The sequence below is a fragment of the Aspergillus thermomutatus genome (assembly GCF_002237265.1).
Source record: "Aspergillus thermomutatus strain HMR AF 39 chromosome Unknown NODE_246, whole genome shotgun sequence".
Lineage (NCBI taxonomy): Eukaryota > Fungi > Ascomycota > Eurotiomycetes > Eurotiales > Aspergillaceae > Aspergillus > Aspergillus thermomutatus.
The window spans coordinates 1-20,039 of NW_020798296.1; the positions used below are offsets into that span (position 1 = coordinate 1).

The 20,039-nt window shown below is 51.3% G+C and overlaps 10 protein-coding genes across 10 annotated transcripts; 5 read left to right on the forward strand and 5 right to left on the reverse strand.

The window, feature by feature from the left end:
* Positions 1–924: 924 nt before the first annotated feature.
* Positions 925–1,355, reverse strand: CDV56_100305 (uncharacterized protein; the record flags this gene model as incomplete). Its single annotated transcript, XM_026753924.1, has 2 exons — positions 925–1,235; positions 1,289–1,355. The coding sequence occupies 2 exons, from the start codon at positions 1,353–1,355 to the stop codon at positions 925–927; spliced, it is 378 nt and encodes a 125-aa protein (XP_026611162.1).
* Positions 1,356–2,158: 803 nt separating this feature from the next.
* Positions 2,159–3,183, forward strand: CDV56_100512 (oxidase ustYa family protein; the record flags this gene model as incomplete). The annotated part of the gene is made up of 2 exons (XM_026754131.1): positions 2,159–2,489; positions 2,540–3,183. The coding sequence occupies 2 exons, from the start codon at positions 2,159–2,161 to the stop codon at positions 3,181–3,183; spliced, it is 975 nt and encodes a 324-aa protein (XP_026611163.1).
* A 611-nt stretch (positions 3,184–3,794) lies between these two features.
* CDV56_100790 (uncharacterized protein) lies at positions 3,795–4,523 on the forward strand (the record flags this gene model as incomplete). Its single annotated transcript, XM_026754409.1, has 1 exon — positions 3,795–4,523. One exon carries the CDS (start codon positions 3,795–3,797, stop codon positions 4,521–4,523), a length of 729 nt encoding a protein of 242 aa, XP_026611164.1.
* Positions 4,524–4,904: 381 nt separating this feature from the next.
* On the reverse strand, positions 4,905–5,981 carry CDV56_100948 (glycoside hydrolase family 75 protein; the record flags this gene model as incomplete). The annotated part of the gene is made up of 5 exons (XM_026754567.1): positions 4,905–5,170; positions 5,217–5,365; positions 5,412–5,548; positions 5,596–5,661; positions 5,709–5,981. The coding sequence occupies 5 exons, from the start codon at positions 5,979–5,981 to the stop codon at positions 4,905–4,907; spliced, it is 891 nt and encodes a 296-aa protein (XP_026611165.1).
* Positions 5,982–6,830: 849 nt separating this feature from the next.
* Positions 6,831–7,787, forward strand: CDV56_101242 (acylglycerol lipase; the record flags this gene model as incomplete). Its single annotated transcript, XM_026754861.1, has 2 exons — positions 6,831–6,905; positions 6,969–7,787. The coding sequence occupies 2 exons, from the start codon at positions 6,831–6,833 to the stop codon at positions 7,785–7,787; spliced, it is 894 nt and encodes a 297-aa protein (XP_026611166.1).
* Positions 7,788–7,931: 144 nt separating this feature from the next.
* CDV56_101407 (DUF895 domain membrane protein) lies at positions 7,932–9,460 on the reverse strand (the record flags this gene model as incomplete). Its single annotated transcript, XM_026755026.1, has 4 exons — positions 7,932–8,108; positions 8,153–8,249; positions 8,298–9,339; positions 9,382–9,460. 4 exons carry the CDS (start codon positions 9,458–9,460, stop codon positions 7,932–7,934), a joined length of 1,395 nt encoding a protein of 464 aa, XP_026611167.1.
* A 625-nt stretch (positions 9,461–10,085) lies between these two features.
* On the reverse strand, positions 10,086–13,399 carry CDV56_101719 (putative methionine permease; the record flags this gene model as incomplete). The annotated part of the gene is made up of 4 exons (XM_026755338.1): positions 10,086–10,623; positions 10,686–11,093; positions 11,863–12,263; positions 12,311–13,399. 4 exons carry the CDS (start codon positions 13,397–13,399, stop codon positions 10,086–10,088), a joined length of 2,436 nt encoding a protein of 811 aa, XP_026611168.1.
* An 819-nt stretch (positions 13,400–14,218) lies between these two features.
* CDV56_102282 (zinc-binding alcohol dehydrogenase family protein) lies at positions 14,219–15,627 on the forward strand (the record flags this gene model as incomplete). Its single annotated transcript, XM_026755901.1, has 4 exons — positions 14,219–14,464; positions 14,508–14,548; positions 14,593–15,038; positions 15,089–15,627. 4 exons carry the CDS (start codon positions 14,219–14,221, stop codon positions 15,625–15,627), a joined length of 1,272 nt encoding a protein of 423 aa, XP_026611169.1.
* Positions 15,628–16,178: 551 nt separating this feature from the next.
* Positions 16,179–17,615, forward strand: CDV56_102543 (LLM class flavin-dependent oxidoreductase; the record flags this gene model as incomplete). Its single annotated transcript, XM_026756162.1, has 1 exon — positions 16,179–17,615. One exon carries the CDS (start codon positions 16,179–16,181, stop codon positions 17,613–17,615), a length of 1,437 nt encoding a protein of 478 aa, XP_026611170.1.
* A 64-nt stretch (positions 17,616–17,679) lies between these two features.
* CDV56_102725 (flavin-containing monooxygenase) lies at positions 17,680–19,612 on the reverse strand (the record flags this gene model as incomplete). The annotated part of the gene is made up of 3 exons (XM_026756344.1): positions 17,680–18,957; positions 19,005–19,254; positions 19,302–19,612. The coding sequence occupies 3 exons, from the start codon at positions 19,610–19,612 to the stop codon at positions 17,680–17,682; spliced, it is 1,839 nt and encodes a 612-aa protein (XP_026611171.1).
* Positions 19,613–20,039: the final 427 nt, after the last annotated feature.

The following is a 20,039-nucleotide window of genomic DNA, read 5'->3' on the forward strand; positions in this document are numbered from 1 at the left end:
TCGGTCCGAGGGGGGGTGTCAGGATTCCATCCCGTTTAGGTTTAGCGTCCCGACTTAGTCAGCCTATATATAGTTGGCCCCTGAGCCATCCTAATTGGACACTTGGCGCTTCCCGATTCTCTCAGATATGGAGCTAAAATTGACCGACGACGACGTAGTTATTTGGGAACTACTGATCCTTCTCAGACTTCTACACCTAGACAATGGAAGCTGTGGAGCGGTTATTCATAGAGTGCGTCCTAAAGTAGCTCTCATATAAGATTAGCAGTGTATTCTAAGGCTATTATTTTAACATAAGCTTTCTCTCTACTAGTTTTAAGGGATGAAGTTGTCAAATATATAGCTGACAGGAAGAGACTAATTCTAACTTCCCTTTAGTAAGTAGACTGCCATACAGAAACCAATCTGCCTCTAAAACCTGTTGTAATCTTCTCCGAAACAAAGGGAAGAGCTACAAAGAGCCCAAATACTATTGCTTTGGCTCACCCCCACACCTTAGAAGAGCTTATATGTCGACAGTGAAGTATACTCTGTGTAAGAGGACAAGTGTTAGAAACCACTCTACTGTTCCTGGTTCAGAAATCACAAGTATTCTGCATACATATAATCTAGCAATGATGGTCTGGTTCTTCTACCAGGTTCTCTGCCAAATGAATGATTTGTGATGGTATTTTGAATAGTAGACTTCTTGCTCAAAGATAGGTTCTCCTCATGAAGTGTTGAACCGCCAAAAGGAGCGTTTTCTTAAACCAGACAATTGTTTCAAATATCATCAGCTTGGAGATTCCGTAATAAAACGTTGCCATGTGACGAATTGGAACGCAAGGCAATGTATAAGGGAGGAAAAGAGCGTCAATAGTTTGAATACTGCGTTAGATATGTTGAAGTGATCCCAGGTCAAAGAATTGAGTTCACTCCTTGTTCTCAAGGGTAGAAGGGAATGGCTTCGCCCTCGTTGTCACGCTTTGGATAGAAGGGAATGGCCTCGTCCTCATTATCACGCTTTGGATAGAAGGGAATGGCCTCACCCTGATTGTTGCGCTTTGGATAGTAGGGAATGGCCTCACCCTCGTTGTCGCGCTTAGGGTAGAAGGGAATAGCCTCGCCCTCGTTGTCGCGCTTAGGGTAGAAGGGAATAGCCTCGCCCTCGTTGTCGCGCTTTGGATAGAAGGGAATGGCCTCGCCCTCGTTGTCGCGCTTTGGATAGAAGGGAATGGCTTCGCTGTCCTTGCTAGCTGCATATCATAATCAGTACAACAATCCACAGATAGGTAGATGTGATTCATACGCGTTGGAGCAGCCAAAGCCAATGGCAAGCTAAGGGCCAGCAGTGCAGCAACGAGCTTGAAGTGCATATCGCAAGGTGGGAGAGTAGAATGCAATAACTAGCTTTCTTGTCTGGCTACGTATTGCCAAGTAGGTTCAGCTTCTTCTGAGGTGAGTGGGATGAAGTTGGTTCGTGTTGTCCATTGCGACGAGGTATGGCCGATTTATAGCCTGCCTTGGAGGGCTTTCAGATGAACTGTGTCTCGGTCACCGCTGGGTTAGAACAGCAAGCCCATACCCAGAGTAGTAATTGAGTCAATGATCCTATTCAGTTGCATCTATCCTCACCTCGCCCACGATGCCTATCATTCCATAGCCTGCAGGTCGTCTTGATAACCCTTTCTCTGTGATACCTAATGACATACAGGTTCTTATTCAGTGTAGCAATGATATGCTTTAACAGCCCGAGCGTTGGTCACTCACTAGCGGTGTAGTTCATGGTCATGGGAGAATATAGACCCTATATCAGCTCATACGTACGCAATCTGGCGGTGTAGTTCACAGTGTATACTATCTATTATACAACATAACATTTGTAAGTAAGGGCTTATCCTTCAGTTCCCGGTTCCCAAATCCCACAAACCCCGAACAACCCTGGATTTGATCCGACGCATAGTGATGCTTTTGCGTATGACCAGGTTGCTCCCAGGATTATCGCTGTGCGGGATTCCCTTGCTCTTTCTATGCAAGGTTTTAGTTCAGCAGCGCTGGAGTATATGTTGCCAGTCAAGTCTCGACGATTGCGTAAACGCAATGATCAGGAGGTTGAAGTGAAGCGCTCTCCTTCTTTTTAACCGCAGGCCCAATCCTGACTGAAAGCAAAAAGCACATTATGGCCTCCGACAATACTCAGGAAAGGGACATTGGCGCCTTAGCCGAGGGAGAAGAGGGTCTTCGTGAGAGCAATAGTGACCGAGATTCCGAGAAGGGACTCTTAACGGGCTCGTTGCGGTTCAGGTCTAAGAAGTACTTCTTAATTTGCAATGACGAACAGAAGCTGGGTAGGCCTAAACAATGGTGTGCTGCTTGGTCTATGTGGATCATATCATTGAACATCTTGGTATTCTGCGGTTCGATTCTTTTCCTCCTATCCCCGCTCTCTACTCAGGCCTGTATGCGACATCTTAGCGATCAGGATAAATGGAAAGCAACATCGTACTACGGTGAGTTTCATGAAACAAACAGAAAGAAAGCAGACTAACGCTCGTCTCAGCGCCACTGCTAGAGCGGTTCGACATTCCACGGGTCGTTCTGACAACCAACGGCTCCTTGTATGACTCCGACCCCCCATCGATCCTACGCATTCCTCAAGGCGACAAAGCCGACGCAGAGTGGTTCCGAATCAGTAATGGTGTCTTCCCTATCCTCATCTCGGCAGAAGAGATCCATCGTCTCGGCAAGGACCCTGCACTCGCCGTCCGAGTCCCTGATAAGTTCGGCTTCGGGCCGGATGCCTACCTTGCCCAGACGGAGGTTTTCCACCTCCTCCACTGTCTTGATATGCTACGCAAGGAGATCTCCTACGAGCACTATTATTTCCCGATGTTCGGAAATAACCCCGATGCACAGCACACGGCCCATATCTCTCATTGCATCGACATCCTGGCCCAGTTCATCAAATGTCAAAGCCCCGTCGATGTGATCCTTTTCAACTGGGTGGAGGGCTGGGATCAGCCATTTCCGGATTTCATGAATAAGCATGTCTGTCGCGACTATGAGGCGCTGCTGACCTATGTGAACGAGAACTCGGTCCCAAAGGAAGTGTTCCAAGCCATGAAAGAGCCACCGGCTGACTATCCAGTTCAACCGGATCCGTCAATTGCGCCCTTCTTACCAACTACCGGACCCCGTGAATAAGACGAAGTTAATAGCTCGATGGGTCCGACTGGTTAATGGATTGAATCTTAAGATTATGCTGGCGTCACCGCAAATGATTCATTTAGGATCAGATACCAATCACGTAGTTACAGGTTTGGGCTAAATGTTATCTTAGAAGACTGGTATAAGGTGATATTGGTTCTCGTCTGCGATATTCCTGCATAAGTCCTGGAGGATCATTCTACTGTTTCTCCTTTATCAATAGATAATGACAAACCTAGCCGAAGAAATAAAAACATATATTCTTCTGTCCGAGAGTCAAATGGCTGGCCGTATGGCTTTTCCTGTATCAAAACAACTATGTAGGCGTTGCGGTATGTAGTTCTGAGGTAGGGATCCAAGATATTGCAGACTTTTCATCAGGAGTTTCTTGCCTGATGCTCAACTCCTTGCAGCTCCTGTCCCCAACTTGCCAGCAAGGGACTTGGCGGTGTAAGCGACGGTATGACGTTTCCAGTTGGATGGGCCAGTACAAAGGAAGGTCGTGTCGAAAGGAAGATCGTGTCCAAAGGTTTACACTTGTTATAACGTCTCCTTTGTTATTGAGCAAGAGTTTTCTAGCCGGCCATTCAGCGTACGCAGACCGAAAGATGAAGACATCACAGCAACAGGACCCTGAAAGCCCGTCGATGCCCAAGTACGAGCCTCTCGTCGAGAGGAGAAGCATTGAAGATGGCGACTCCTACCATGATCGCGGGACCGACGATGGAGTCACAATCACACACGGCAGCAAGAGATACCGAACGAAGGATATCTTTATCCTCCTCCTGGCTTCCTTCGGTCTCATTGATCTAGGGCTCCGTGCATACGCCCTTGTCCAATCCCGCCGATCTACATCCTGTAACTGCGGCGACACCATCGAGGAGGCTCGAAGCAACAACTGCAAATACGACTCCTTCGCAGCAGCATGGCTTCCTCCGGCATGCCGAAACGACGAGCTCCTCGAGCAGTTTGAGCGAGCCGGCCCCAATCCCGATGGAAGCTGGCCATACTACGCAGATAAGAACGGCACGAAAGCCCTCTCCCTCGAACAAGTCTCCATGCTTCCCGAAACGGGGGGCCATTTCTTTGCAACGCATCATTGGCATCTGGTCCATTGTGCGTACTACTGGAAGAAGATGTTTCTGGCTGTGGAGACTGGCACCGTCATTGAGCAAAGGTACAATAATCTGGCGCATATCAATCATTGTGAGATGATGTTTTTGAAGAGGGATCCCTTGGATATGATTGTAACGGAGGCTGGAGTATCCCTTCATTCGGATAGGATTGTTATCGCGAAAAGTCATGCGCATGGGAGTGACCATGAAGGAAATCACTGATATCCAGGTATTGATGACGCTGACCAGCCATGAAGCTCTCTCTGTATTTAGGTCCACTTAAGCGTTATTTAACTTAGAGCTCTATAAACTGGTAGTCTTCTGTTACTAGCTAATATTCTGAGTACTATTAGTTTAACAAAATGTCACAATCTTCCGAGCTGTGGCGCTCATCTTGCAGGCGCTCAAACTGGATATATTCTATGATGTGAAAACCTTGGCCAAAAGCCAGCTGATTGGTTTTGGATGTGCCGAGATTTGAGACGATGTTTGGTTTATCCACCATAGTCCAGCGAGTGCTCTATGGAGCGGTGCAGGAACCGCTCTTGCAATACAAGTCGTCCGAGCAATCATCATTGCTCGAGCAGGAAGCACCTACAACAATCAGTCGACGAACGAAGCAGGGCAGCGGCTATACACACCTTCACAATGACCTGCCCAGGAGCATGAAGCAGTAGATGTCGGCTTCGTCGTGGTCGTTGTGACGAGAGTGGTGGTCTTCGTGGGCGAAGTCCCCAAAAGACCCAGCTTCGTCGCGAGGGCGTTGACGAGCTTGTCGCCCATGCTGCGCAGGGTGGTGAAGTTGGTGATGTAGTTTTTCGTCAGGGCACTGCTGGGGAGCACCGCATCTTTGCCGGTGAAGACGATGTCTGCTTTGCATTAGCATTTGAAGAGCAGTTGGCTAAAGAGACATACAGGTCACGTCGACACCTGTGTGGCCGTTATTGCCGTTCAGGCCCTCGTTGGGGAAACAAGTCCGGGCTATCAACCAGGACGCCTCGCCGGTGACTTGGGGGTTGTCACCGTTGGAGTCTCCCAGGATACCATAGAACATTTTGCCGTTACTAGACAATGTCAGTCTCTCATCAACAGACGATGATGGCGACGCACCAGATCACCGCGGCAATGTTGTTGCCAGGCAGAGCGCCGGTATTGGCCGACAGATACTTGTCCGGGATGACGATAAAGGGGACTTCATATGCAGACAGGGCGCCCCAGTTGGTCTGAGGTTGTCCGTCGGGGTTTCCCTATTGTTGATCAGTAATCAGTTGCCAATAAGAGCATCACAACCCACCTGACATCCCGAATTGAGCCCATCGCAATCGACATCCATGTCGGCTACCCAGGAGATTGAGGCGCCCTATGACTGTTTCAGTACAGACTCTTCCCAGGGGATTAACTACACACCTCACTGAATGACGCCCAGTCGCTATGGATGGTTGACTTGGCCGCACCACTGTCCTGACTCACGGGGTACGTGGCCAACTTGGGGACCTGGCTGGCTTTGGCGGCCGCTGCCTGAAGGGCCGCCACGGGCATGGTCGATGCAGCGGCGAAGAAGCTGGCAGGAGGTCCTCCATTGGGCTTGTTGTAGTCGGCACCATTGACGACCTGGCCAAAGGCAGAGTTGCACAGTGCCAGTGAGATGGCCAGTTGGCTGATGGCGGTTTTGGACGGCATGGTCGTGCTGCACGAGGGTATTGAGGTTCTGAAGTGTCTTGGTGATGTCTGTGCGTTGGTCCAGACTCAGAAACAGGTATATGGTGCCTTTTATATTGTATCCAGAGGCCTGAGATGCTACTGCCACCAAAATATCAGTGTTGTGTTGCTGCAGTTCGTATCCATCTGGCTGAAACACGGCTGAAGCGGACCCGGTCGCTGATTGGGGACGAGATGCCTGGTTTGAGTTTCAATACAAACAGACCCTGGGAAATGTTCCTTTTCGGCTTGGTCAGCGTAGCATTCCCCCTTTTCGCTTCCATTCCGATACTCAATGTCTGACGGCGAATCCGGGCATGTGTCTCCAATTCGCCGGTAGCTGCAGACAGACATAATTTCCCAGTGAATCTCAGCAGAGACTCGAGGCATAGTCATAAGATCTGGATCTAATTGCTCCTAATGTCTCCTCCGATCTGTCGTACAGAAGCTTATGGGTAAAAATACGGGCCAGCTGGCGCTCTCGGCGAGGTATATATCGGCGTAGCGGAATCGCATATCGACAAGACAGCCAGAACTAGGGGATGACAGGACAACACACCTGTTCTGAAGAAAGGGAAGCAATGGTATATTTCCATACCGCATCCAGTTTCCTCCAGGAATGGTTCTCTGGATAATGTTGGACTACTTACTGTTGCAGCTGGCACCATGTCAGCCATCTGGATCCCGTGACTTCGATTTTCACGTGCCTTGGGCCTCGGATCTCCATCAGCAGCTGAGAATGAGAAGCCTGAGATATCCCAGATCTGCTTTGTTTTCTGATCAAAAGGCATTCCATCGCATCGTCCATCAAAAAGACACCAAGTCCTCAGCATGACCGACGTCCTAATCACAGAAAGCCAGTTCAAGCTCCCTGACGGGCTACAGGTCTACCAGAAAACATGGGCTGTCCGTTTGCTCCCTCTGCCATTATCATTCCCCGTGCTTGGCACAGACTGATCTCTGCAACAGCCGACGACGCCCCCGGTCGCAAAACTGATCCATTTTCATGGCTTCAGCGACCACATCAACAACTCTTATGATCTGTTTCCCTCGCTAGCCCGCCGCGGCATTTTCTGCACAGGGATCGACCAGCGCGGTTGGGGACGGTCGGCCCAGACCAAGGCCGACCGTGGAAACACGGGCCCGACCGCCGCCATCCTGGCCGACATGGCGGCATTCATCGAGGCTCAGTTCGAGGTCGCGCCAGATGTCCCGGTGTTTGTGATGGGCCATTCGATGGGCGGAGGTCTGGTTGCCACGCTGGCCTCGACCCCCAGATATCAAGAGCTCGTCTCGCGACTCGGGGGTATCATGCTCGAGGCCCCGTTTATCGGGCTCGACCCGAAGCAGAAACCCAGTGTCATTACCGTCTTACTGGGTCGGCTGGCCGGACGGCTCCTACCACGGTTCCAACTCGTCCAACCCATGAAGGTCGAGACGATTGTGCGCGATCCTGTCGTGCAGAAGGCGCTCAAGGATGATCCCCTCAACCATACCACCGGCACCCTCGAGATGTTTGCCAATATGCTCGACCGGGCGGCCGATCTGACTTCGGGCAAATTGGTGCTCAACGATGGCATCAAGTCAGTGTATGTGGCTCACGGGACGGCAGACCAGGTTACTAGTTATGATGCTAGCAAGCACTGGTTCGACTCGCAGACTGGAAAGGTCGCCGACCGCGAGTTCAAGTCCTACGAGGGATGGAGTCATCTGCTGCATGCGGACCTGCCTGACAACCGACAGGAGTTTTCCGATGATATCGCCGAGTGGATTTTGGCGAGAGTGTAGATCTGCGATACCCTGGACATGATCCGCGCTTTGTTTGATATTTTTCGCTTATATATATGAGGATATCCATCATCTGGGTTGAGCATGTTATTCTGATTCGTTAGATGTTCTATATATCCTTTCTCCTTGAAAGAATGCGTTGATTTATTGCTGCGAATCACTGTCAATCCCTCGGCTCTCCCTTTCCACCTTTTTGTCCCCCAGAGACGCTCCAATCTCCTTGATCACTAGCCACGCAGGAAGCAGGGCGATAGCCCACAAACCAAAGTTCAGGTAGGTGCTGCCGACAGAGCCCATGATCTTGACACTATCCAGACCATACTACAGAAATTAGTATTGATTCATCAAACGAAGTGGACACTTACCGAGACAGCCTGCGAGGCCGACTCTGTCCCGCGTAGAAGACTTGCCATCCGGACAACCTCCTCTTCATCCGACGCCAGATTGCCCACGACAAAGAAACTAGCCGTTTTAGCACGAATTTCAAGCGGACTGCGTCAAGGCACATACAGATACATGTAATTCAGCTGAAACCCGGCAACCCAGAACAAATACAGCGCGAAGCCTCGCCCAAACCCAGCATCCGCCCAGTCATATGTGGGCTGCGTGCGATGGTACTCCGTCACGATGACCGTCGCCCAGATCCACCATGCACCCTGCAGACCAAGCACCACGAAAAAGGCCCCACGGCTTCGCGACCGCAGCGACAGCTTCCTAGTGTCGAGGAACGCCCCGAGCAGATTGCCCACGACCAAGGCGATGATTCCGGACAGGAACGACCCGAGTGCCCGAGACCTCACGGAGAACCATAAGGACAGAAACGTGAACATAATGGCCTCGGTGAAGACCGCCTGCACGATGAGTGGGACGATCAACAGAAAGTCTCGGCGGATGAACAGCTTTGCCATGGCCTTGAGCTCGTACAGTGGACTGTGCGAGATGCGCAGGCGGACGGGGAGACCATCGGTTCGCTGCACCCGCGACGGCTTGTTCAGGAGCAAGCCGGCGAAGGGACCGAGGGCCTGTAACACAATGAAGACCAAGTAGACAGAGTACGAGACGCTCCCGGCCGTCGATCGGTTCGAGTTGATTCCCAGGTTGATCGCGCCGCCCAGGATCTGGCCACCCACACGGAAACTGAGCCAGAAACCCAGGAATCGGCCTTGATTGTGTGGCTCGGGATACGACAGGGCAATCGCCCCTTCAGCCATCCAGAATAGTCCAGCCGACAGACCGCACAGTGCCGCGCCGAGCAGGACGAACCATTCTGTGCCGAAGCGGTTGTTCGTATACAGCCCTGCAGCATACGGGGCGTAACCCATCGTCCCGATTACGAGCGTCCATTTGATTCCGACAAGGCGCACGACCGCACTGCCAAAAAAGCATGTCACGACCATGAGACAGAAAGTCAGCGCGTTGGCGGCATTGACGAGGTAGGGCTTCTCTGCTCCCCCAGCGCCAAGCGAATTCATAGCGCCCCAGATGCCGGGGGCAAGGAAGTTACAGATACCTAGGATGAGGGCATTGTAAAAGGTTGAGCGGTACCATTTCACTGTTTCGTTAGCCAACGTCAAACTACCGTAGGGCTACTTACCGAGATACTTTGGTTCTGGCGATGGACTACGCGCAACCTCTTCGTCTGTGGGATGGATACCTTTCTCAAGAGCGGCCATGTTGATCCGACTATGTATGACCTTGTTCATGCGGTGATGTGCATTGCTTTTATATGTCTAGCGTGCGATGGCGAATTCGCGATCATCAATACAGAGTGTGTCCCTTCAGCTACAAGACCATGTAAGAGCTATTATGATAAGGCAATTTACACGATAACCTTAACTTGACAGATATCAGTTGGTCGACAAGTTCTTCATGGCCAAATCTGCGAGGCCAGAGAGTTCGAAGTACGAATGTTGTCTTTTGCCAGGCGGATTACGTGCTCGCACGGCATTTTAGCAGGGATAGCGCACTCCCATGTAACAATTCGTTCTATCCTCGCTATGATTTGCATCCCTTGAAGTGAAAAATACGAGACTTGGTCTGGCTCCTTGCTTCTGCGGGAGAGTGCACGCATGAGGGTGGCGTGCCTCCCTTGCTCAGTGCCCGTTATGGCTGCTCACATTGAGTTATCCTATGCTTGAAATCCGCATTGAAGACATAAAACAGCTACAGTTTGATAAATTATTCTGCATTATCTTAAAAGGCCACAAAAGGAATCAAAGAACTATGGTATGGCATCTCATTTGCCTGAGTGCATTTCCATCTGCGAATAGTAGGCCAACCAGCCTAAACGATACAAGACTACTCCTGATCCTCCGGATGAAACACCAATGCGCGAACCTCGATACTCTCCCGCGGCGCCTCTCCCTCGGTTGCTGGATCAACAAACGCAGAATGAGGCACCCTCCTCGCCCGCCCATCCGTCTTGGAGTCAAAGCACTTGATCAGCGTCACCAGCTCCGGAGGCTGCGCGTACCGAAAGTACCACTTGAAGCCCGGATTCGGCCTGACCGAGTACGTCTCTCCCACCCGGTTCGGATAGATCAGTTTTGTCGGGACAAGGTCATCGTCCGGGACTGAGTGCGCGTCTGCGACGGCCAGCGGATCCTTGAGGATGGTTCTGATGGGCCGCCAGACGTTGATGATCTGGTATCGGCCCTTGAGGAGCTCTGGAGCTTCGTCGGGGAGATGGTAGGAGACGCGGTCCTTGCTTGCTGCGTAGGACTGGTCGATGTGGACGCGCTGGACGGGACCGCGGAGTTGAGCGGCGGGTGTGCGTTCATCTTGCGGCTTGCGGCGGATCGTATGGTCGAAGATGAAGACTTTGGATGCACCAGTGCTGATTGTTGATGTCAGCGTACTTCCACTGAGGATGGCTGCGATGGCATGCATGCAACTCACGCATCTTTGAGCAGCTGCTCCGTCTCTGGGTAGTACTCCCGCTTGATCTTCTCATCGTCGAGAAACTCCTTCTCCTTGCTTTCGTGGTAGTAAAATTGGAACCCGTTCTTGTCCAGTGTATACTCTAGCTCGTGGCCGCTGACATCGTGGACGGTAACTGGCAGCGTCACCGAAGGTCGGTAGTAGGTCTCTGGCTTGCCGACGTAAGTAGGAGCTGGGGGAGAACCATCCTCGTTCTCTTTCAGGAAATTAAGAGTGGTCTGCACATGATGCCGCGCATTGGCAGTCGGAGGAAGAGACTTGCTTTGAGCTCGAGGCTCATGCGTAGTTGGGAGTTGAACAGCTGCTGATGCCATAGTCCGGATGTTCTCGGTTGTAATTGCTTCTGAATTTGATGAATAGTAGATGCTATCAATATCAGCTATTCCGTTGAATGGTCTTATATCAACAAGTTCTCTTGCGGGGTAGGGCATTTGTCAGATCAGCACGTCATGACCGTAGATTCGAGCATCAGATTAGAAACTACCAGTTGCTGAGAAATACGAAATTTGGCGATTGGCTCCGACAGACCCTGTGATTGATGTGTTGCTTTTCAAGGTGCTGTACAGCATCCACACAACATGTGATGCTCGCAGATGGCAAATGAAATCCTAGTGATGCATTTGTAATGTAGCCCGTGCATTTCTAATCTGGCCATCCTGTCTGACACAACATGGTGAGGTAGTTGCTTGTGGATCTTATGCCATCGTTTCATGGTCATATCCCTGTTCCCAGCCGACCTGCAGAAAGGGCACGTCCCTACTGAGCCTACATCTAAGAGGTCGGTGTTCCTCGTACCCAATCTAGACAAGGGCTCATCACCTGTGTAGTACATGAAGTGGACGTCGTCAGGACATAGAGGGAAAAAGTTATAGCTAGCACGTCTACAAGCCATGATGTATAAGAATTACCCTTTGCCAGAGAATTCAGGATTATATAGAACGTCAATGAATAGCCTAGAGAATATATGACGGCACAAGCTTCGTAATGCTGGTCCCATCATCCAGCATATCCACCTCTTCTTCCAATCTGTATCCTCCCCACCGTGGAAGAAGAACCGTCCAAACATACCAATAGATCACCCCAAAGAGTAGACTGTATCTGTCAGCCAATCCTCTGAATAGGTCGGGAGACTTACATTCCAACTCCCACGACTGCATAAGTTGCGTAGAAAAAGTCCACGTCGCCCTTTCTGTCCGGAGGAGGAATCAACGGTGCCGCCAGTAAAGCAACGCACACGACGATTCGGAGCCAGACCGCAGGGAGCCATGCTTTGAAAGGTCGTGGAAGATTAGGTTGACGTCGCCTCACAATCAGGAGGCCAACTGCAATGGCCAACGCGAAGATCTGGCCTGGATAGCCCTCGACATCTAGAATGAAATTGTACACGTCTCCTGGAGGGGGAAGCGCGATCACCAAAAGTGAAGGGACATAATGCACAATCAAACCGCCCAGGGGAGAGCTAAACGGGCGAGACGATGATAGCACGGAGGAAAAGGGGAGAAAGCCCTGTCGAGCAATCTCCTGATTCACTCGCGCCTGTAGCTGTCATCTACTGTACTTTTAGTCAATTTGAGTCAACTTACCCAGGCAAAGGTGACTACCATGACATTTCCTGCAGCGGAAATGGCAATCGCCAGAGGGAACAAGGTCCTGCCAACATGCTGACCGAGGACGCGTTCGAACAAGAGGGCCCCAACAAGCTCACCACTGTTCTTGATCTCCTCGATTGGAACGACGAGGAAGTAGGAGACGTTTGCCAGCAGGTAAAGACAACAGGCAGTAAGGAGAGCGGACGGACAGACAGTTTTGACTGTCCGGATAGGGTCCTGCACCTCGTTGAGGACGTTGTTCACATTATTCAACCCGGCATACGAGTAGAACACTTTGAAGAGGGATGTTGAAAGCAAGCTCCAGCTCCAATTCGACCCTTTCCACAGATTGTCCCACAGAAAGACGTCGTATCCAGTCCTATCAATACTATTCGAGACCAACATGGAGGAGTCCGCGCGCCGAAAGAGTATCACCCAGAGCCCAGTCAGTGTCATTGCTGCGATCATGGAGATCTTCATCCATCCCAAGAGGTTCTGTATCCATATGCCGGTTCTAAGAAAGCACCCGTGGACAATGGTAATGGCGGTCATCAGACCTGCTGCCAGAGCCTTTTGCTGGTACTCGGTAGGCTCAATGTTCAGAGCAAACAGGGTGTACTTGGAGAATATAATGCAGTTGCTTGCCGTAAAGCCTAACAAAACAGCCTGAACGGCGACCAACGTCGACGCCAGGAATTGAGGGCGCAGATACGTATACTCGAGATAGACCTTGTCGCCGCCAGATCGAGGGAGCATACAGCCAAACTCCATAGACACAGCCAGGCCGCATGCCGCGAGGATCGTGCCCACGAGCCATACCAGCAGCGCCAAACCAACGCTTCCGACCGACTTCACGATTGAGCCCGGGGTTGCGAAGATGCCGCTGCCGATGACGCGCGATATCACCAGAATATAGGCGCTCGACCAGGTGACATTGCGGCCGTAGGTGGCTGTCTCGGGGATTGTACTGCGGCTAGACACAGGACGTCCATTTGGCCTGATATCCTGTATGGACTCGTAGGAAAGCGTTTCATACAGAGCGGATGTGGGATGTAACAGTGGTTGATTTTCAGAGTCGTCCATCTTGTATACCAATAGCAGCAGTATTTGCAACCGTTTTCTTTTGATACTGTACTTGAGCTACATATAAGAAGCAGTTCTGGTGTAACATCATTCCAGGCACGCCATTGTTGGCCGCGGTTGTGTACAGCCCAAAGCATTAATAATGCTGATCTGACAGTCGGAGCTGTGGCATCCTTGTAGATGTTGCAGTCATGGGATTGCTCTTATTTACAGATAACAGACTCGAGTGAAAGCTTGTATGCTTTTCACAAAGTTGACTTCAGTCTACTGTATTACTGGAGATAGGCTACCTCGATGGTGTCGAGGCAACTGTCAACGTGCCAACTAGCATTTGCAAATTTGAAGTTTGTATTTCCTGATACGTCCTGATTCTTCAATTCCACTTGCTATCAGCCCGCCATCGCCAGCCCTAATCACATCATCGCGGTCTGATCCTGAGACAAGACCGTCAACAAGCTCCATAGCGACTACCTGGTTGGCGAGGAGAGTATCATAAGAGCATTCTCTCGACCGAGAAACTGGACATAGTCTGTTTAGATGATAAACCGTCGTCTCCTGAACCACTGTTGTGCCTTTATCACGCCATCATAACCCCGCCATGCGCCATACGGGGGATCACCTTGGAGAGCAAGGGGACGCGATATTGGATTCGAGTATAGCTGGCGAGTCAGTAATTCAATAATAGACGGGAAAGATCAGCTAATACTTGGTCAATGTAAAGCGCACACCGTCGTAGTCGTATTCTGATATTCAGTCATCTCAATCGACAGACACCCTCGACTCTACGCCACAACTCCAGAATCCTTTCACCCTAACAGAATGACTACAGTATCTACTTATATCAGAGCGAATCGCCTTGAAGAGTCGCTCTTCCATTGTCATTTGTCTGCGGGAAAATCACCAGAGCCTACAATCACCCATCGTTTCGAAGTCGCATCAGCAACCAAGCAACATAAGAGGACGAAACAGAGCGCCCTGTTATTGAAGGGCGTAGGGGAGCAATATACCCTTGTCACAGATTATGACATCCCTACGGTTTCTCATAGAGATGAGATCTTAGTCAAGGTATGATGCGGCTGGTTTTCCTTGAATGTTCTAACGTCCATAGATCATGGCTATTGGGTTGAATCCTATCGACTGGAAAGGGCCGTAAGTATCCATGGCCTCAAAATGAGCATTTCTCACCTTCTCAGTGCATACAATTTTGGCATCCCAGCCCTCCCATGGATCAACGGCCGTGACCTAGCCGGTGAGGTCATCCAGGTGTCCGACGGCTGTTCGCGTCTTCGAGTCGGTGATATCGTCCTCGTCCCGTCCACGGATTACCGGGACATGCGCAAGGCTGCATTTCAGGAATATGCGGTGGCGACGCATTTCAACGCTGCTCGCATTCCGCACACGGGCAATATACATGCCTCTGCATCCTTGGGGGTGGCGTTTGTTGCCGCTGCTTTGGCATTGGGGGTCTCATTCGGGTTGGATTTTAATCACATTCGAAGATGTCCCGGTCCCGACCTTCCCGGAGCCCTCTTGCGGATGGATCGCAATGAACTTCCAAAAGATATCACGGATGAGTGCTTTTCGTCATCTTTGCAAGCTGAACGAATAGCGCCAGGGGATTGGCTTGCAATCTGGGGAGGTGAGACTGACACTACCATCAGTGATAGCGCTTGGGCTAATATAAGTCAGCATCCACAACGACGGGATATATTGCTCTACAACTTGCCAAACTCGCAGGATTAAGAGTCATTTGCGTGGCGGATGTAGCTCGGCATGGCGCCAAACTCCTCGATGCTGGCGCAGATCTACTTGTCGATCGCCACAATACCGCAAGGGCAATAGAGATCATCCGCGGTGTAACCCAGGGAAAGCTGCGATATGCTATTGATATTGTGGGCCGGGACACGGCAACTCTATTGCAGCAGACACTCGATGCTTCCGTGCACGAAGATGGCTCGCATGCGCATCTGTTGGGGCTGACTGGGCTACCCAAACAGAGGGACAACACTGTCATCTACCATACTGTTCCAATTAAGTTGTTTCATAAGTCTCCTGCAGTGGGTGAGCTTATGGTGACTTGGCTAGAGGAGCTGCTACAAACAGACACAATTCGATTGCCGGAGATCATCCTGGCAGACGGAGGGCTGGAGGGAATCAACGCCTCGTTAGAAGTCTTGAGACAGGGAACGGCGTCAGGCAAGAGAATTGTCATGAATTTAGGACGGTAGTCAACATATCTATGCATCCTTAGAGAGCAATTCCAGAACATATGCCAGAATACCCCTAGACCTTTGAGTTAGAACATTCCGTCTTCCTGGGCCTCTCTTTAGCAATTCTACCTGGAGCGACTGTGAGCCAGGATGCATGAGTCTCTACATGAGATCAAACTTGAGAGAAGGATTATCCTACGTCATATCAGCCGTCTCTTCCCATTTGCAGTTGCTTTACAATCAATGCCAAGTGTGGCGCAATTTGATATCCTGCGCACGCCTCCACGGCCCACTGACATCCTCGGAGACAGGCTCAATACTCTCCCTTTTCACTCGGTAGCGACGGCAGATTATTTCACAGGTTTTGCCCTCACATTGCCTCCTATGATGGAGCTTTCATGAGGGGTAGGAATCGACAACTGTGCGGATCTAATCCCGTCCTTATTTACCCTATGCAAAAAGCTCCGTACTATATCTACTCAGTGCAATCCAAGGAATGACTCACAATTAATTCATAGCCAATTCAGTCATTCTCTGACCTTCTTCAATCAATTTCTATAGTCACAACCATGGGCTCAACACAGAAAAAACAACTCATCATCAACGCGTTTGCCATGCAATCGCCCTCCCATCTCAATCCCGGTCTCCATCGGTATCCCACAGACCAAGGACCCAACTACAAATCCATCAAGAACTGGATCGCTCTGGCACAGAAGCTGGAAGCAGCCAAGTTTCATGCCATTTTCTTCGCCGACGTGCTCGGTGGCTACGATGTCTATAGAGGTCCTGCCAACCTCGAGCCGACCATCCCCGCCGGCGCACAATTCCCCATCAACGACCCCCTGTACAGTGTTTCGGCCATGGCGGCCGCAACCGAGAGTATCGGTTTTGGCATCACCGCGTCGACAACATACGATGCTCCCTACGCTCTCGCCCGGCGGTTCTCAACGGTGGACCATCTCAGTTACGGACGCGTGGGATGGAACATCGTCACCTCGTACCTGGACTCCGCGGCGCGGAACTTTGGTCTCAATACGCAGGTGGAGCATGATGAGCGGTATCGGATAGCGGACGAGTATCTGGACGTCACCTACAAGCTGTGGGAGGCCTCGTGGCGAGATGGAGCTGTCAGCCACAAGGATGGTGTGGCTGGATACGCTGACCCCCAGGCTGTGAGGCAGATCCATCACCAGGGCAAGTATTTCAACGTTCCTGGCCCGCATCTCTGCGAGCCGAGTCCGCAGCGCACGCCATTCTTGTTGCAAGCTGGCACCTCGTCGGCGGGCAAGACGTTCGCCGCCAAACACGCGGAGGCCATCTTTCTGAATGGGCAGAAGCCAGAGTTGGTGAGGACGTCGGTGGATAGTATTCGGTCGCAGGCGAAGGACTTTGGGAGAGATCCTGCGTCGATCAAGATCATCGCCGGCTTGCTGGTCATTGTGGCCGAGACGGACGAAGCGGCGCAGGCCAAGTTCGAGGAGTTGGCCGGCTATGGCGACACAGAGGGTGCCCTGGCGCTCTTTGGTGGATGGTCGGGGTACGACCTGTCCAAGTACGGGGATGATCAGGACTTTCGCTTTGTCGAGCAGCCCGCCATCCGCAGCATGGTCAACCACTGGGCAAGTACAGTCCCTGGAACGGATGGGAAAAAGTGGGACAAGAAGACAATCGCCGAGTATCTGCGTCTGGGTGGGAACGGAGCCAAGGTGATTGGAAGTCCCCAGACGGTGGCCGATGAACTGGAACGATGGGTGGAAGTGGCCGACGTTGACGGATTCAACTTCAGCTACGCCACCATCCCAGGGACATTTGACGATATCATCACGTATCTGCTGCCCGAACTGCGCCGACGGGGTCTTTTCTGGGAGGACTACACTGTGAGAGGAGGGACGCTGCGAGAGAACATGTATGGTCTGAAGGGCCAGAATCGACTGCCAGAGGCGCATCCAGGAGCCAAGTACTTCTGGAGGGAGGGAGAGGAAGTTCCTACATATGCAAGAGAATAGTTGCATTTTATCAATTATCGATGACGCATATCTACTTCATAAGAGCAACAAGTATAACATGAATTCAAACATCCCACCAACCCTCGAGATATGACCGGAGATCAATCGTCTCTGGCTTCTTCAGATGCGGCGTCAGATCAGCCTCACTGTCCAACTCTCGTTGCCTCCACCCATTGCCAAAGTAAGCAAATCGATTTTCACTGGGGTTGGTGTATGTGTACTCCCAGTCCTCCCACCGCGGGTCACGTCGGATATAGTTGAGATGCACTGCACTCCCAGGAAACAGACCATGAATCCTCCCTCCAGGTCGACCACCGTTGTACCACGAACTGCAGTTCTCGTTCCACACCGTCCGCGGATAGAATTGGTCACAGTACTCTACAAAGTCGTCTGTGGCCGCTTTAGAAGGCTGCATCGTCCGTATGCCCTGGCTGCGGATCTTGCGCAGGATTTTGGCGACATAGGTAACCAGATTCTCGATGCTGTTGGGGACACTGCCGCTGTGTCCGGTGGAATGGGGACCTCCAATCCAGAATAGATTGGGAAAACCGGGTGTGGCAACACCAAGGTAGTTGTATGGATGGCCGTACAATCCGTCAGCTTTCCATGCGCTTTTCAAATCGATGCCATCCGCTATGATGCTAAAGGGAGGCGCGTGGTCGACGTTGGCTCCTGTAGCACAGATTACGACATCGACCTCGCGTTCCGTTCCATCTTCCGTAACGATTCCCTTGCCTGTGAACTTCTTTATACGCGTCTGGATGTAGCTGACATTGTCCTTCGTGAGCGCCTCCAGGTAGCCTGGTCCCGGCGTAGGACGACGACAATTGGGAGGAAAGTCAGGGATGATCTTGTCTCCTAGTTCGGGTTTGTTGCTAACACGTTGCAGCATCAGCTTGGTCCATTTCTCGCGCAGTTCTTTGTTCTCGGGCGAGTCTTTGAAAATAGCTCCGAAACGGGAGAAGTAGCCCTGCTCGACGCTCTTGCGGTACTTCAGATACTCCTCCGGGTCCTTGAATGACTTAAGCTGCTCTGAAGAGAATAGATTCGGTTCCAGTCGTCGAACGCCCGTAGTGCCAAACGAATCTGCTATCCAAGTGCGATTCCGGGCGTAGTGATCCACGTGTGCTGCGACGGGCTGGATGGACGGGAGCACCTGCAGCCCAGAGGCTCCATTGCCAATAAGTGCGACCCTTTTGCCTTTCAAGTCGACGTTGTGATTCCAGTTGGAGGAATGGAACAGATCGCCTTGGTAGTCATTGATGCCCTCGTAGTCGGGCAGTTTCCATGCATTGAAGTGACCGATGGCATTGACCACGACGTCCAGCTTCTCCTCGTAGACCTAGAAATATTAGGTCGTGTTCAATCGTCTATAGAAAAAAGAAATACCTTTCCACCCTCCAGATCCTCCAGAATAACCCTCCATATGGCTTCTTTAGGGAGCCATTCCACCTGCTGCACCTTCTGCCGTGGCCGGAGATATTTGTAGACATCGTACTTGCGAGCGACACGCTGCCAATACTCGCGGATCTCATGGCCCTGGGCAAACTCCTCCGTCCACTGCGTGTTGGGCTCGAATCCGGATTGATACACATGCGCAGGGATATCGCATCTCACGCCGGGATACGTGTTCTCAAACCTGATGATGGTGTCAGTCGACGCTGTGATTTCTTGCCAATGTCTTACCATGTGCCTCCCACGTCGGCATTCTTGTCATAGATTCTCAGGTCCAGTCCGGGCAGCTTAGCAGGCAGCAATACTCCGGCTGTAATGCCTGACAGTCCAGCTCCAATCACCCCGACCTTGATCTGTCGAACCTCGTCGATGGGATGGTCCTCGAGCTCAAATTTCGGTCTCGTCTGTGGATGCGTTTCTTTCGCTTCGACCGTCTTCACCTGAGTGATCGGTGCATTCTTATCGGCCGGATGATTTAGAATAAATCGATTCCCGTTCTCCAAGTGCGTCTCGCTGCCAGTGGGACCCTGGATCGCTGTCATTGTGGCTGTAATCTCGATCGATTGATGCTTCCGGTAGTGCAAGGACATTGCCTAAGATGGTCCTATATACTCCTCTGCTGGTCTCCACATGAAATATCACACCACACCAAGGGCGCAAAATCAAAGGATACACGCCATTGGCAAGGGAATTGCGTCGATTCATCTCCAAATTGTCATCGACACACATCTCATGATTCGGCCGTCTGGTGAGGGGAAATGGGCCTCGGGGTCATCGCCGGGTCACATCATTGCGGGACGGAATGGTGTCAGTCGACTCGCAATTCAACCTGGTATCATTTTGCATTGGATACAGATTTGTTCATTGAGAATAGACCATATTTTCTGTTTCAAATACATAAGATCTGCCAATGGGCTCACCAATGAAAAGTGCATCGATGCTGGCGGACTATTTACTTTACAGAAGATG